The sequence below is a fragment of the Amphiprion ocellaris genome, chromosome 5 (assembly GCF_022539595.1).
Source record: "Amphiprion ocellaris isolate individual 3 ecotype Okinawa chromosome 5, ASM2253959v1, whole genome shotgun sequence".
In the NCBI taxonomy this organism is placed as follows: Eukaryota; Metazoa; Chordata; class Actinopteri; family Pomacentridae; genus Amphiprion; species Amphiprion ocellaris.
Genome location: NC_072770.1, coordinates 25,797,547 through 25,814,970, shown reverse-complemented (window position 1 = coordinate 25,814,970; position 17,424 = coordinate 25,797,547). Strand labels below are relative to the sequence as shown.

The 17,424-nt window shown below is 41.4% G+C and overlaps 1 protein-coding gene across 1 annotated transcript; it reads right to left on the bottom strand.

Annotated features, from left to right (window-relative positions):
• Positions 1-217: 217 nt before the first annotated feature.
• LOC111566632 (receptor tyrosine-protein kinase erbB-3-like) lies at positions 218-11,839 on the bottom strand. The gene is made up of 16 exons (XM_055010897.1): positions 11,530-11,839; positions 10,703-10,860; positions 10,122-10,308; positions 9,648-9,773; positions 8,715-8,780; positions 8,355-8,473; positions 7,920-8,061; positions 7,634-7,747; positions 6,371-6,488; positions 5,797-5,870; positions 5,616-5,706; positions 4,426-4,643; positions 4,215-4,347; positions 4,018-4,111; positions 1,609-1,763; positions 218-410 (listed from the first exon to the last, which is right to left on the bottom strand). Exons 1-15 carry the CDS (start codon positions 11,669-11,671, stop codon positions 1,629-1,631), a joined length of 1,917 nt encoding a protein of 638 aa, XP_054866872.1. The 5' UTR covers positions 11,672-11,839; the 3' UTR covers positions 218-410; positions 1,609-1,628.
• Between the last annotated feature and the right edge of the window lie 5,585 nt (positions 11,840-17,424).

Genomic DNA, 17,424 nt, shown 5'->3' with positions numbered 1-17,424 from the left:
TAAAAGGAAGTTCAGGGTCTTCAGATCACCAAAACTTTGAATTATACATTATAGAAGATTTAGAAATGTTCATGCTTTTAAACACTGAGTGAACAGGTATAGTTGCTAAACACTGTCCCCTCCTGGCAGACACCTGTCATAGCAACATCTTCTCAACATTTTTTTTCTTTTTTTTGTCATGAAGTGGAGCTATGCAGCAGTAACAGTGACTCACAGCTGATGATGCAGAAAATGGGTTTATTTGTAATACAGCAAGATGTTCTTGAGTTGATTGGCCAGCCAATCAAGGCCCTCGTAGAGGCCGTCGCCGCTGGTGGCGCAGGTGGCCTGGATGTACCAGTTACGGTGACGCAGAGAGTGTAACCCAACTTATCTGTGATCTCAGCAGCATTCATGGCATTCGGTAAGTCCTGTCACAGAGGAGAGAGATCAGTGAGCAGAGAGAACTGCCCTCCAGTCTTTGTATTTATAGAAAACAGTTACTTCAGGCATGTTTGTGCTCTTATGTTTGTCTATGTGGTATTCATTAATTGTTCCACTCAAAAACCACAATGCCAGTTTGATGGTGAATTCTTTTTTTTAGGTGTGATGGTGTCCTACTGCTGTCATATATGACAGTACATTTTGAAAACACTACTACAAATACTACACAAAGCAAATGTGTTAAGTAATGACAGTTTACATTTCTAAGGATACTTTTAACTTTGACCAATAATTAGTCAGTAATTTAGAAAGTAATTGGCAGATGAACTGTTGAATGCAATAAAAAAAGAGGCAGGTCCAGTAATGTGCATCCAGTTATGCATTACAGTCATAATTAAAATTTTACTTGCATAATTCACAATGAATGGAAGTAGACTAAACATAATATAAAAACTGTTTGGATTGTTGGTCGAACAAAGGGAGATAAATGAAGATGTCATTTAAGACTCACATTTCACACAGTTTTCTGGCATTACTCAAAATCATAGCAGACACATTTATATCAATGTGTTGAAAATGAGTAATTGTTCGCTGCACCCTTGACTAAATTATTTTCTATAGTATATTATTAACTGTCTTTCATTACTATCATAATCATTGTATCAGACACAGTAGCTAGAGCCAGTGGAAAAAACACAACTGCTTCACAAGCAGAAGAGGAGATAACTTTCATTTCACTCTTGTTTAAGACTTTATGATTTTTTTATGGGATTTTTGCTGATTTGTACCATTTAATTAATTATATCAGTGTGGGGCATTCAACTTGATTTGATCCTGATTAATCTATGTGTAAATCTTTTTGTGGTCAAAAATGTCAGCGGTTAGTCATTTTGGATTACACACTTTTGTTCTCATTTCTTTCTTGCATTCCTGTTTACTTAGACCTGTCAGCTATTAATTCTGATGCTAATATCGTTACCTAATCACACACAAAAAAGAGCCTATTTTCATCAGCAGTTTACACTGTATTTGATTTCATATCGTAAATAACCATGAAGACTCCACACAGTACCCGAGTCTTGGACCGGAGCACCTTAACACAAAATACATAAATTGTTAATTAAAAGGAGAAGCACATACATGAGTGTTTGTGTGCATCACCTCAGATTTCTACTCATATCTTACCCTTCCGTGCAGCTGACATGTCACAGTTCACAGTGGCCCTGCTTGTTGGGGTATTTGAAGATGACTTCCTCTCCTCCCATCACACCTTCAGGACATGAGGACACACAGTGTGGACCATCCTGCAGGCCAGCACATGCTACACACTGATCCGCTCCCTGGAAACAATAGGGGTAACCTTAGCTGACAGATATTTGCACGGTGAAAGAAATGGTTCCAAGTCGTGGCAGTACGGTGGAGGGTCATGCCCATTTAAAAGCCACTAGATGGCAGCAGAAGTTATTCCTACTGTCTTGAACTTTATGGACAGGGGTCCGTTTCACAAAGCAGGTTCAACAAACTCTGAGTGTAACCCTGAACTCTGAGTTGATCTACTCTGAGATAGGAAACTCTGAGTTTGCGGTTCCAGAACAGCTGATATGAGTTGGTTTAATCAACTTGGAGTAGTTTCACCCGGAGTGAACCCTTTCAGAACCACAGGGATCACCGGTGACACCGCGGCGCAAGTGTATTTCAAATTACTGTAACTCCTCGCTACTTCGTGCAATTTTAATCATTCAAACTGCCTCTGAAAGCTGTGAAACGGGGCTTTCTGGTGTTATTACATGCATTACGGTAATGACTGAGTGCCGTGTGGGGAGAGGGAGGAAATGAGCGGAAATGAGTATTATAGTGCTAAAAGGGTTAAGGGCGTGCACCACCACAATAAAAAGACAGTATCAATGGGGCCACGATTCGATGAGTCACCATGGCAACGGGGATGAGGAGGGCTGCGTTTTTCACTCCACTAGAATTGGAAATCTTAATGCGCTTATATGGCGAGTCTGAACACGTTTTTAGAAAGAAGTGCAACACCGCTGCAGCTGCAAAAGAGAGGGAGACGGTGTGGGAGAACATTGCTGCCAGGGTCAGTGCGTAAGTTTAAATGTAGTCCTTTGCAATCACAATAAGATTACAGGGGAAAACTGTTTGAATGGTAGCCTATTAAGTTATTTCATTTAGGTGCCATCCCGCGGGGGAGTAGTAATTTTAATTTCCTGAAAGAAATGAAAATTACTAATCCCAGTCTGAGGTTGCAGCACAGTGTCATTGAAGCATACCCCCTTGATAGAAGGATGACACTTACTGATGATTTTTAAGGTTTATTGGCCTTAAACCCTCAAATTTCACCGCAGGAGCTAGAGAATACACTAAACAATGTGTAAGCTTAGCTTTAGAGATAAAAATCAACAAATGCACAGATTCGGTTCCATGTAACATTCAGAATTGCTCTTCTTTACACAAAAACATCCCTTGTGCCTCTTTCAAAGAGGCTGCTAAGTGCAAAATACATATTTATGTGCTGATTTCTCTCCGTGCCCTTACCCTTCTCCATCCTTTTATTACCGATAAGCTAGTTCATGCTCAGTTGCAGCAGGAAGTCATGTCTTCAAAATAAAAGCATCAACCTGAAGTTATATTTAACTCATTGTAAAGAAAGGTAAAGTGCCAAAATAAAATACAGCAGTTATCTTTAGCAAATAAAGAAATGTACTTGGTTATTTACAGTCATTAACAGAATATGATTTAAAATTAATTTAACAGACCTCTACATCATTCACCTACAATCCTGTGAAACTCCTCCTTGATGGTTCTGACAGGTTTATGTCCAGGGAAAACGACAACGATGGGTAAAAGTCGTTTCAGGGCCAGGCACACTTTTCTGACTATCCTGCATACAGTTGCTTTACTGAAGTGCTCTGCATCTCCGACATTATCTAAAAAACTTCCATTTGCAAAGAACCGCAGCGCAACACACAATATCTGCTGGGATGTGAGAGCATGACTGCGGCTGGTAATGTTGCAAATGTAAGGACGGATTAGTTTGTGTATGTAAATTATGGACTGTGACGTGAAATGGTGCCGCTCTAAAAGATAACTGTCTGGAAATGCGAGAACATCTATGCGCGGTCTGATAACAATCTCCCGACGAATATTTAATTCTCTGCACAGTAATGCTGCTCCTTCATCCACTGGATCGTTAATAAAAGGACATGACATTTTGACAGACGGCAGAACGAGGCTACGCCAAAACTTGCCTGCTGACTGAATGAATGAATGAGGAAATCAAATAGCGTGTGTGGCTGAAAGAGGGCGGAGACAGAGAGAGAAACTTGAGGTTTACTAAGAAAAACCTGGTCCCGACCAGGTTAGGTTCATAGACTCTGTTACTATGGTAACTGACCGAGAGCTTAAGTTACCTCTCTTTCTGTGAAACAGGCTTGAGTTACCCCTCTTTCTCTGGTTTGAGTTACCTCCCTTTTTGAAACGGAAAACTCTGAGTTTCCCTCATTTCAGGGTTAACAGACTCAGAGTTTTCACTAAACCTGCTTTGTGAAACGGACCCCTGGTGTGAGGTGGAGATAGTCATACCGGGCCTGTGCAAGTCTGCTTCCCCTCCTGGACTTTACACTCAGGGTGACAGGGCATACACTCCCCTGATGGAGTAGCAAACTCCCTCTTCTCCCTGCAGATAACAGTCCAACACTTAGCACAGCCACATCACAGCCAACATTACTCACATTAAGGCAAACCGGTTTAATATTAGGAGTTATTTTGTGAAGACTAACCCAGATAAGAACATGCAGTCTGGAACACATGTTCCTCCCCTGCTGTACTTGTTACAGGAGACACACTGGTTTGGTCCGGGACCCCAGCAGCCATCAGAGGAGCACAGGGGGTCGCACACGTGGTTGTCATTCACTACAAAACACAATGGAAGTCAGCATACTGATGTACAATCAACACTGACCAGGTTTAAGATGCTCCGTCTTCACTCACCGCACTCATTTAAAGGTCGGTTCTCCTTCACATCGATGTGCTTCTGCCGTCTCTGTGGACGGGAGCTGCTGCTTAGGATTCGTGTCCAGTTGACAGTGTTATGGTAGCAGAGCTTCTTGTTTCCTCTGATATTGATGTCGCCGTCATTTATCTTTCGCAGCGAGCGCAAACCCAGAGACTTCAGAGATTCGCTCCCCATCACTAGAAGAGAGTAGCCCCTGGAAGAGCAGGAAGAGGATGGATTTTGGGAAGTGGAAGGAGTTAGAAGATGAACATTTTAGAATTTTGTTTAAAATACTCTGAAATTAAATGAAAATTTTATGGGCAACTGAATATTTTACATTGAAAACCATCTTTCTGAAATGATGAGATTTGAATTCCTTAGATTTGTTTTTTTGTATGGTAAAATTCATAGATAGATCTATGCTATTTCAATTTCAAACCACTCGCTGAAATCCCATCATTGAAAGAACATAAACTGACTTTCTTGCTTATTCTTGGTAACTTGAGTGTCAGGTTTGAGGCTGGATGTCTGTCTTTCACTAACTGCAATTAGACAAACTTGATTCAAACAAACAACTTTAATTTACTGGACCCTTTAAAATAGTCCTTCTAATAGCCTGTTTTTCAAACTGCACAGCATGTAGCTACATACTAGCAATTGCAAGAGCAATAAGAACCAAATAAATTACGATAAACGGTTTTCAGTGTAATTTTGTGGTGTTTAAATTCCAACATTAATTAAGCATTCAATAGTGATTAAATTTCTAGATGAAAAACCTTATTGCTTTTCTTTGATTACACAAAATACAACCAGAACCTCAGATTTCAAAAAAGTCAACCCAAACGTCCATCAGTTTTCATGAAAAAGAGCATGCAAGAATATTATGTAAACTTATTGTTCCCACCACCAACTTAATTCCACCACTGAATCAGCCATGAGATGATATTCCAGAAACTGAAAACAGTATTTTAATCTCAATAACTGCAAGACAAGATGAAGAGATGAGCATGCAAAGTGTTTACTGTATCTTCTAGAGCTCACTCCTCTAAACAGGATTAAAATGACGTATAACAAGGAAATAAGGAGATAGAAAACACAAGCAACCAGATTCATGACAGTGACGGTTTAGTTTGTTTCGGATACAACAGCACGATCATGACTAGAAGGAGAAAAAACTACTACTCACCTATATAATGTTCTGCCTTGAATTGTTTGGAGGTTGGAGAAGACTGACAGGTCCGTCATGTTTTCAGGCCACGAATGGATACTGAGGTATCCTGAAAGCAGAAATGTTGTGCTTCAGAGGCTGGAAACAACACTGTGACATGACATCAAAACAAAAGTTATCAGTGTAACAATCTGCTCACCTGTGATTTCCCGCACAGTACTGAAGATTTTCAGTTTTTCTGGGTCGAGGGGTGGTACTCCCATGAAACGATCGCTTTAAAAATAATAATGGATTAGATTTATATGGTGCTTTTCTAGGCATTCAAAGCACGTACAATGGATCCATTATTCATTCACTCACACATTCTCACTGTGATTGTGGTAAACTACATTTGTAGCTAGAGACTGGGGCAGACTGACGGAAGCATGGCTGCCAATCCTCACCTATAGCCCCTCCGACCACCACCAATATTCGTACGCATTCATACTCCAGTGTGAGTAGCTGCACTGGAGGCAAGGTGGGTAAAGTGTCTTGCCCAAGGACACAACAGCACATGACTAGGACAGAGCGGGAATCAATCCACCGACCCTTCGATCAATGGACGACCCGCTCTACCACCTGAGCCACAGCCGCCCCACGTGCTGACCAAAAAAAATAAATAAAACAAAAAAACAAAAAACAAAACACATTAAAAAACTGACAGACCAATTAAATATAGTAAAATCTCTGTTGCATGAAAATTAATGACTACTGTTGGGAAGAGTTTTATTTACCCTTCTATCCCGGTCACCAGGAAGTGAAGACTGCCCTGGATCCTGGTGCAGTTTATGAAACTGTCTATGTTATGAGCATCGACGGTTTGGCTGGTTGGACTTCCTGTGCCATGACAAGCTGGTAAGAAGACAAAGATGAGGAGAATGAAAGGGTTACGAAAATGATTGTTTCTTTGATCACTGATTAAACCCCTCGATCTCATCTCTGTGCATCAAAGTTTCATATTTAGAAATTTGTTTTCATGAAGATATTCCACTCCTGTCTTAACCCCTTGACGTCTATTATCGCGAATTTGCAACATACCACTTTCCTTCACACTGCAACCGAGATAGCGTATCCATTCCCCCAATGCCGGTTTGCGCATATTCAAACGTACCTCGGAACCTTTTGCAAGCACTGGCTTCTCATAGGACTATATAGCTGCTATTATTATTATTATATGCATCTATGTTCTATGTGTAATAGATAAATTGACAATCTCCACTTATTTTAGCATCAGCTGGAAAGTAAAAACAGAGAAAAAAATGTTTTTTATTTAATTGTAAATAAATTCAGGTGTCAAGAGGTTATAACAACTTGGCTCTGTGAAGTCCTCACCTCTACAGTATCTACATCCATCCCTTCACCACTCAGTGCAGCTCAAGCGCACCAGCTCACCTACATCTCTGCTCAAACACTGTAGAACTACTCTAAGCTACACAAAAACAAGCTGTAACATTGGTCAGCCATACATGTTCGAACTACAAACTGATTCTGAAAAGGAATAATGATACAGAACGTCTCATCCTGGAAGTGGACAGGACTATTTATGAAACCCCAAAAGTCTGAATCCCAGCTTTGACTGCAGTTTCAAGCTAGAAGCATTGACTGCTTCTTTCACTCATGATGTGTGTTTAGGAAAAGAGGCGATTCGAACCAAGCAGCTGTGGTAGAAAACACCTCAGAACAATCACAGTTTCATTGTGTCCTACTTTATTACTCCACTAAATTGCATTGGGAAATATTTGATCTTTTATTTTTTTACTGCAATACATTCATCTGGCAACTAGAGCTGTTATACTTGCAGAACAACATGTAATCACCACATAAATCTGGTTCCATTTGTGATTAGCCGTCAAACATTATTCAAAGTAGTGACTGTACAACTAACTCCACTGCCCTTACAGAAAGGTAACTTCCACCAGTGCTCTGCTTGTTTCTCAGATGCAGAAAACAACTCTTTGGACTCAGTTGTGAAGCAGATGTGTAGTTCTATGAAATACCTTTGGGACAGAGGCCTCCACAGGGCTCACATATTTTCACTCCGTTTTTCTCCACTTCCATTTTATCAGACGGGCAGCTGCTCACACATGAGCTGCCATCCACCACAAAGTTTGCTATTAAAAAACAGAAAATATCATGAATCACCACAATGCAGTGTGTCAGTGACGGCATTAACATTTGTGTAACAACTGGAGCAACCATAAAAACTGTCTTTGTCTAAGGTCAACAACCAACTCTGAGCCGGCGTGAACATGTGGGTGTAAAGTGGCACAAGTGGAGACTCACTGGGACACTGGGCCACACAAAGAGAGCCGTACTGGTACTTTGCATTGGGGTTGGGTTCCATTTTGAAGGTATGTTTGTTGTAGATCAGAGTCTGGGGACACTGGGGCACACAGGAGCCCAAGTTGTTGAAGTTCCTGCAAGCCTGTAAAATGTCACATTGAGGAACACAAAGCATAGATTTGATTTATGTATAACATACCTTCATCCCAGTGAGTACTTGGTCCATTCACAATAGTTATTTTATCAACTGTCGTGACTTAAATGTGCCAGAAAGCCATAACAATTTGTCAGTGATCAGGATACTGAAAGTAATTCTGCTATTTTCAGCTATCAGCTAGTTTTTCTGAAAGCTGAAGATATATAGCAGTTTTGTTTCTGGCTACAACATGTCAAGATGTCTCCTGTGTTTAAAAGAAATCAAAGCTTTTGACTCACAAAGCAGTCTGTATCCAGGGGTCCAGTGCAGCCTCCAGCACACTCACTGTGGCAGCAGTCGCTCGGTTTTGTACCAAAGCATCGGCCGTTACACTGAAGGGCGCACACAGTCTTTGTCACTGAAACAGAGTAGAGAGCACATTAATCCATGATGTAAAAACTGGACACACCAATACTAATAATTAAAACTGCAAACAAACATTGAACTTAAAACAAGCATTATTCAAAATGTAAAATCAGATCTTGCAGTCCTCATCAGTAGGGCATCTTTAAGACTCCCCAATGCAGTGACTGTATTACAAAACTGCACTGATGCATGAAAAATAATGAAATAAAGGTAAAGGTGTTGAGGTGACTCACAGATCTGGCAGGTGTCATTTCCTGGACCCCAACATGGCAAGTCTCCACATGCTTTGTCACAAGGCACTGAGGGATCATTTTATTGGTCAGTAGGTGCAATATTACATTTTAAGTCAGAAATAAAAGGATAGGTTCACATTTTTAAAGTATGCGTTGAACTGAAAGAGTTGTCGGTTGCTGTAATCAGGCTTGTTGTTCATACTGTTTCTGAAGAGATCAGGTCCTTATATGAACTATTTCACTGCAAGAGATGGAAAACAAAATCTAGAGTCCTTCTGTGTACCGAAAAACACACTCTGATCCAAAGTCCAGAGCGTTAACCTGAAACTCAACTCTAACCTATAAAGTGTTTTTCAATCGCGAGTGGAACAACAAACAAATTGCTCCACTCAATTTGTTATTGCCCCAGTGAGTGGACATATTCAATGTTTCGGGTCTATGTCAGCAGCTATTCAAGCAGAAACACACAGGGACAGCGTCACTAATACACCTAAATATTTGTTTATTACAAGTCATATCGTTGTCGCATCTGAGATTTCCCTCAGATCATGCAGTTGTACTTCAGAGTTCGTTCAATCAAATGTGGATCTTTCCTTTTAGAAGTTACTTTCTTTTTTGTGAAAAAAAATCCTTTTTCAGCACACATTGTTTCTTCCACCTGCTCAACTGTGGCAGAAAGACAACAACATAAAAAGAAAGAAATCTGCACTGACCATACTATAGTTTCAAGTCTCGTATTTACTTCATAATGCATTTTTACAAAAAACAAAACATGTAGATTTTGTTCCCCGTCTCTTCCACTGAAATAGATTTTTTCACCAGCCAGCAGGCCTGGGATACCAATTACAGTGGCCGGGAGCACTTTTGTTTTCATCTGAACCCATCCTTTACTGTAACTCATGTTCAGTGTGGTTGTCAACCTTCTGCACTCACTTTTCGGCCCGTTGTCCTCAATCATAATGTCAGCTTTTTCATCCTTCACTATATCCCGCCAGTTCACCTGCGGGGCGTAGCTCAGGTACTTGTTCTGGATGATCTTCACTCCTCCCTCCAGTATCTCTGTGGACGACACACATGCATGTAAATGGGGAGGGACAAATTAGCGGAGCAAGCCCCAACAGGCCTCTGACTCATTCCTGTCCACCATTCGCTGTTTACTACATCACATACAAGCCCAGTATAATGTGCCACAGCTCATGTTACACTGGCGGTTGAGCGCATGAGACATTCCAGAGACTCCACATCAGTGCGATCAGCTCACATCGCTGCCGACCGGTATTCTGCAGGTGTGGCTACGCTGTGTGGGCGTGGGAGCTCCAACAGTAACAGAGATCCACTCTGAGCATCTATCTGCTGCATTCCGACCTCCCACTCATTAAACACACTGCAGGTGCGACTTCCGTGTACCTGTAAGGTGTGTCAGGCCCAGCTCCTGGAGACCGTGTTGTCCGTCTCTCTGGTAGTTGATCATCACAGCCAAGGCGTACTGGTCCTCATAGAGCGTGGTGCCTCGGATGACACGCAGGTGGTCAAGAGGGAGGCGGCTGAACACATTGAGGGCAAACAAGATGTAGCCCGTCACCTCCTTAATGGACTGTAAGGTTGAACATTCATTGGAGAGAGAAAATACAGGTGATTAGAAAAAAAAACCTTATCTGAATTTGCTAATCAGATAGTTATCCGGGTCACAACTTGGCAGCAGAGGTGTGTTTTGCTTGTTCTGTTAGTCACCATGACTGGAGGGGGACATACAGTAAATGAGCTCATTGTGCACTTGAAATAAAGACATCATCCATTACAGACTTACAAACATGTTTTGGCTCCCTGTGACTTCTGAAGAAGCCTCACATGTTTGATTGTTTCGGTCATCGAGTGAACGAGGTTGATTCATGTCCGTGTCTAGACTAGCCAGCAGTTTGTCTCAGGGACATGCATTCTGTGAAAGCAACGCTGGTTATTTTGTAGATTTGTGATGTTCACTGTCTCACCTGCAGGAAGCTGAAGTCTCTGGTGTGATCCATCATGGTGATCTCCAGGTTTCCGATCACAATGTCGCAGCCGGTGTACCTCTCCTTCGTCTGGTTGTACTCCAGCTCTGAATTTGCGGTCGTGCTGAGACCGTTCTTGGTGCCGTAGCAAACAACCGCTGGAAAAGTAAATAAGTAGCAGATTCTTATTAATATCTTTCATTGTGTGTTTGGGTTAAAAGAAAGAATCTGGTGTTACTTTTAGTTACTTTAATAATTTAGTTACTTTAGTTTTCTTTTTGATAACAACTCACAAGAATAAACTGATCCTTCTCACAAACTGTAGCCAGAGATTTGTATTGATTATATTTGAATTGTTAAGTGATAAGTTTCTTCACTACAGTGAACATGGGCAGTGTAGTTTTATTCTTTGAGGATTCTATACACACAATCATGCAGCTGTAAATACATATACAAATACGCCTGTAAAAATACAAAAGCAATTTTAAAAAAAGGTGCCACCAGTTGTTCTTTTTTAAAGATAAGAAATCAGATTTGACTCACAAACAAGCTCAGCCCTCTCAGATGCATGACACATTTCAGGATTCAAAAACCACTGAAATGTTACATAAAACACCATTAATGCCTCCAATAAACCACAAACCTCTGCAACCATCAGTTGTTCTGTTACCTAAAATATTACTGCTGACACATCATACAAATGGTTGATATTAGGCCAGATAAAACCGTCTGACATGATATACTCAAACTGTTTAACTGAATTAGTTTGGCATAGTCATTCTATTGTCCAGTGTGTGAGTGTGTGTGTGTGTGTGTGAGAGAGTTACGTCCACCTCCTTGTGTCTCCGCGCCGCACAGTTGGAGAGCGCACGGCAGCAGGACGCACAGCACCACCTGCACCTTCCTCATGGAGCCGCTCATTCTCATCCTCATCCACATCTTCAGGCTGCTTTGAACGCACATCAACATCCTACACACGAGAAGAAAATCTGCCTTTTTATCGTCCCAAAGTTTCAATCATTTCACTGTGTTCCTATGTTTTTATTATTCCTTCGCTTTCCTCAGTAATTCAGAGTAAACGCTGTTCGTGTTTTCTCTATTTGACTGAACCGCACTCAGTCCACCCGCAGCGCTCCGTGTGAGAAGAATCACTCCAGCTCAGTGATTGGAGCGCAGCGCTCAGCCAATCAGCGGCCGGAGCGGCTCTTTTCTCCTGCACTGATTCATGTGGGAGGACTCATGCAGTGATCACAAACTAGACACAACTCCCCTATAGGAAGACTGAAAGCATCTTGAAAGATGAAACTATTTAGCCTGTTACGTTCTAAAACACTAAAACGCTTCCTTGCCTTGGATCCTTTCAGGGACACTTGTTCACAAACACATTTCCTCTTGTTTTTTTTCATGTATTTAAAAGTGATTTTGGCTTTGCAAAATGTTTACCATAAAACTGGTGTGGATGCCTGCAGCATTTGCAGCACAGTAAAGCTGGACTTCATAAAACAGCTGCAGTTATCAGAGTTTGCACAGCAGAATTAATGTTGCACCTTCAAGGCTATGAGCAATCATCTAAAATGAGACATTTCTTGCAATGTAAAACTGTATTTTCTAGCTGTACTGATTCTGGTGAATCTCATGTTGCACAAATGTTTATTTCCCTGTATTATTTCTGCATTTTGCTTAATGTCAGGTGTTGCCATTTTTGTGTTTACCCACTTTGAAAATGCAGAAATATATCTCAATTCTTTTTAACATTACATTTGATAAACAACTTGACAGCCTTAATTTCTAAAGATTAAGCAGATACGAGCCATCATTTGTTCCTCGTGGTTCCTTCATGTGAAACTAAATTTCAAAACAGTTGAGTCAGATGCTCTTTAACCTGCACAACCTGAAAACACGTCTCCTGAATACTGTTACGGTGGGTGTAGAGGCTCAGACGCAGGAAAGGAGGTTGCAGACAAGATTTTAGAATGCTTTTTTTTTTTTTTTTTTTTTTTTTTTTACAAATGCAGAGATAAAGACAACTACAACTAGAAACCGGAAGCTAAACACGAATCTCAGAAGTACAACTGAGCCGCCAAAGGCAGACTAGATCAAAAAACCCGCTAATGGGCAGGAGCACTTGTTAGCCTGAAGAAAAGGATGAAAAAGAGCACGCTCACGATATACAATGCTTCCTCGGCAGCTCCAGTCCGAATTTATTACAAGGAATAAACATACATACAAACAACACTCTCTTGACATGAACATTCAAATAACAAGTTCATAAACAATACATAAATCCTAAAATATATAAAACACCATCCCAAACGGCAACATACCACTGTCGTCCATGTGACACGCACGTGCTGGTCGCGGCTAGGAATCGTTTTTAGCTAGCTAGACAGACAGCTCATTCACACATTTTGTCTCAATGACCAGAAAAATAATGCTCCAAAACGCACACTTAATTAACATAGTACATTAACACAATTCATATAAACACCATGAAAACTATATTTCATACAAGTCATACCTGAAGAAAAGGATGAAAAAGAGCACGTTCACGATTTGCAAAGCTTCCTCGGCATCTCCAGTCCGAATGAAGCATAGCGGTGGAGAGCTCCCCCTTCCGGCTTCCGCAGGCATGAGCAATCAATCATGATTATAAGTCCGAACAAGTGGATCACAGATCCTGATAACTTCTCAACCCACAGATCTTTAACATTCTTCAACAGTTCTTAAAACTTTTACCATTTTCAACAACATATTTAACAGTTTTAACAACATATTTAACATTTTCTGAAGTCTTTTTAACCCATGTGAGAGGAATATTTTAACCTCTTGTACAAGATCCTAGTCAGTATAACTGTCTTTGCCTAGTCATACTATTACACACATTCAAGTTGTTATAGCTGTCTTTGTGTTTATTCATGACTATCACACACTAACTACACAAGACAGAAAAAGTAAAACTCGTAAACCCACGTTTGGTACTACCAAGGTAGGAATACTTACTTAATCACAAATACACGAGACAGAAAACACTATACACACTATACACTATAATCCCAGACTAACAGTAATCCTGAAGACAGAAAAACCCAAGACAAGATAATTCCACACGAAGCAAGAGACAGGTGGTTACGAACCTGAAGGCTGATAATATAACCTAAAGATAATACAAACAGTATTAAAACTACACAGCCAATTGGAACTTGGTAACGTAGACTAACAATAACAGGTTCTAAATAATTAAGTCTGGTATTGCTCGGTTTTGGAACTTAGCTGACTGGGCCACAGAGAATTAGTCCAGGGAAAAACACAGGTTCCAACCAGTCAGAGGAACGAGTTAACCCAGCAGCTGGGGAAAAGGCAGCGACGGTGTGGCTGGCGTCCGTGATGGGGAGACTGGAGAAGCTGGCGTCTGTACTTGACAGGTGTGTGGCGAGAATAGCGTCCGTGGTGGTGTGACTGATCTCTGGGGTAGTGTTGGAGCACAATCTCATTCTACCAGGAAAACAGACTATGTGTGAGATAGCTCCTGCACATTCGTTGAATGAAGCGATAGGAGAAGGTATTTAGGTCTCATTCAGTATGTTTATAACAAATAGACTGAATATAGCACACAGCTCTGGGTCAACAACAGAGTTCTTGTCAGTTTGTCGTAGTTTCTCTGATGTTTGTGATGTGCAGGTTAGGAAGAAACATCCGTTGACACTGACTTACTCAATAATACATTTATTATCAGGAAGAACAGCATCAGTCAGACAAAGACAGTCTGGGAGAATTCAGCCAAACAAACCTCTCCGAACCCCAACTCGAGGTCCCTTTTATATGCTCTAAACAAGGAGGGCAAATATGCAGTCAGAACAAATAGTTTCAGCTAAAAGACCAAAATAGTAAACAGAGGGCCCTGTCAATCTTTCTCCTAGACCCAAGAGCCCCATCACTCAAACTCTTGGACATAGGTACCCTAATAAGGGTCCCTTCTAAAAGGAGAATGCATTCCATTGTAATAGACCATACCTCCCAGATTCCATATGGTAAGTAACACAGCAGATACTACAAGTTCACAAAGTCTGTTACACTATTCTTCCCCTGACCCAGCCTTATTTCCAGTTTCACAAGTGCATAAGCATACAGGGTGTGTCTTTCTTGTAATTGGTTGTCTTCTGTGCATCTGACCTCCTCCTTTGCATACGAGCAGCCATCTTGTTGTCCTGGTCAGGATGCTCCTAACCTCACAGCCTCTTTGTGGGGGATAATGAAACCTCAGCAGTTGTTCTTATCTGTGGAACAGAGTCTTCCAGCACAACCTTGAAACAGAGTCTCCATCCTAACTTTTCACCTAGTCTTTTCCACTCTTGCATACCTCCCTTATCCAGTATTTTTCCATCTTCATAGGCAGTGTAAAACATCATCATAAACAGTGTAAAACATTAGAAATATGATTCTATAAAAGCAAGCAATTAGTATAAAACAGTTAGTATAGAAACTCCATTTGGAAATATCATAGAAATCCCACAGTAGGCGAGGGAAGCAGCAGGTGTTTGATCCAGGGAACGGGAATGGGGAACGGAGACATAATGGACCAGAAGGAAGCCAGGGGAATCCGGGAGGGAGAGGTTTTTCGGAGCGTCGGAGGTAGTGGAAACAGATGATCCAGGTGGCATGAACAGGCAGGAGTTCTGGACAAAGAGAAACAGGATTACTGAGAGTTCAAGGCAAAAAGGCTCAGACTGAACAGTGCGCAGCACTAACTGGTGATAGTTCACGGTCCGGCTTCGAATGAAGAGTGGCGTCTGATTTTATGGAGAGTTAGGAGTGATTGATTGGATCGGTAACACCTGCCCGTGCTCTGCTTCTGCTGATTACACGCGAGGTACATCTGCTGTCCAGCCTCTGTGCCAACGTACACCTAAGAGGGAAAACCAGAGCTGGAGAAGGGGAGAGCACTGCCACTAATCACAGCCTGTAGCAGTGACCATAACAAATACAGACTGGACCAACCCCTCTGTCCAAATCAGCAGAAAACAACAACAAGTGCAAACAACACCTTTTTTTTATTTTAAAAAAGTTATCTTTCTGCTTGATCTGCTCTGCTGGCACATTTCTTACATCTGTGGCCTGAACAGCAAGACTTTGACCCCTCCACTCCTTTATGCTGGAAGTCTGGATGATTACTTTCCTGCTGCATCATTTCACTGCTGCATGATTTTACTGCTGTGCTAATTATTGTTAGAGTTGTGTACAAGAGGATGAACTGATTGACAATGTGCATTTCTTCAGTAACCCAGTCTAACACTTGCATAGATTTGAAAAACATACATCCTGTCATCTCGCTAGTTTGTCACATAATCTTGAGACAAACATCAGCTGCCAGTAAAGAGTGGACGAGCGAGAAGAGCAGCTCTGAGGGAACTGGCTCTGCCTGCACCTCCAGTCTGTCTCCAGCACACAAACAAACAGCCTCTGTTTCTCCATCTGCGAGCTCTGATTACACAGAATTACACATCTGACAGGAGAAATGTCTCTGTTTCACTCTACGCAGTCACCTCCTTTTCTTTTCACCTGTTGAAATGTAAAAGTAGTGGTTAATATTTCACCACTGACGGAAGTCATTATCAAAAGTATTTTTTTCTTTGATGCCCTCACAGAAACAACCTGATCAAGAGCAGAAGAATTTAAGATTTCAGTGCCATAACTGGAAGTAGTTTCTGTGACATAATGTCATGAATGTCTTGGGCTCTTTTGTTAAAAAAGAAAAAACTCTTAAAAAAATGTTTAATCTTGATTTCAGGTTGCAGTTAAAGATTAAAGTAACTGAAGCCCAGATACTCTAAAACCTGCCAGTAAAGCGAATTTAACAAACAAGACTTACAATTTACACTAGAAATACTAAAATCACAAGTTCAAGCAGCATGACCAAGATCATTTCAGAGACCTGGAAATTTGACTGTATTCACAAAACAAAACAACAAAAGTTCTCATGGAGGCTGAGCAGGTGCAGCTCCAGAGCTTTGGATCGTCCTTCCTCTCAATCAGATGTTGCTCCCCAATTAACATGATGTACCTGTTTTCAGTGGCTTTTGGTTGCTTTTAATGGTCTTAATATTTTACAATTACATATTTATTTCATTTTGAAAATTGATCTTACATGATTATATCATGTTTTGAATGTGTTTTAGTATTTTTGAAGTTTGCTTTAGAAACTGATTTTAGAAATCTTTACCCTGCCTTGTGCTCCACATAAATGTGCTCCTATTGTACTGATAGTTAGTTAGACCCATCGCTCCTCCTGGAGCATAAGCCGCCGACAACAGTCCGCCAGAGTGCTCTGTCCTTGGCTGCTCTCTCCAGCTGTCTCTCGGTCTTTCCTGTCTTCTTGATGTCAGCATCCAGGTCTCATTGCCAGGTGTTTTTTGGCCTTCCTGTCTTCCACTTGCCTTGGGGGTTCCACTTGAGTGCTTGCCTTGTGGTGTTACTGGCTGGCTTCCTCAGGGTGTGCCCAATCCAGCTCCATCTTCTGCGCCGGATCTCGTCCTCAGCTGGCAGCTGGTTGGTAAGCTGCCACAGGTCTGCGTTGCAGATGGTGTCGGGCCAGTGCATCTGGAGGATCCTTCTCAGGCAGCTGTTGATGAACGTCTGCACTTTCCTCAAGGTGGTCTTCGTTGTCCTCCATGTCTCTGCTCCACACAGTAGGACTGACTTGACATTAGAGTTGAACAGCCAGATCT

What these genes read in the sequence shown, in the direction of transcription:
- LOC111566632 (XM_055010897.1), bottom strand. Translation starts at nt 11,671, where the DNA reads ATGTTGATGTGCGTTCAAAGCAGCCTGAAGATGTGGATGAGGATGAGA. An exon ending in AAATGACACCTGCCAGATCT is followed by an intron (nt 8,474 to 8,714) that starts GTGAGTCACCTC and finishes ACTCTGTTTCAG; the next exon opens with TGACAAAGACTGTGTGCGCC. An exon ending in TGGAGGCCTCTGTCCCAAAG is followed by an intron (nt 6,489 to 7,633) that starts GTATTTCATAGA and finishes TCTTCTTACCAG; the next exon opens with CTTGTCATGGCACAGGAAGT.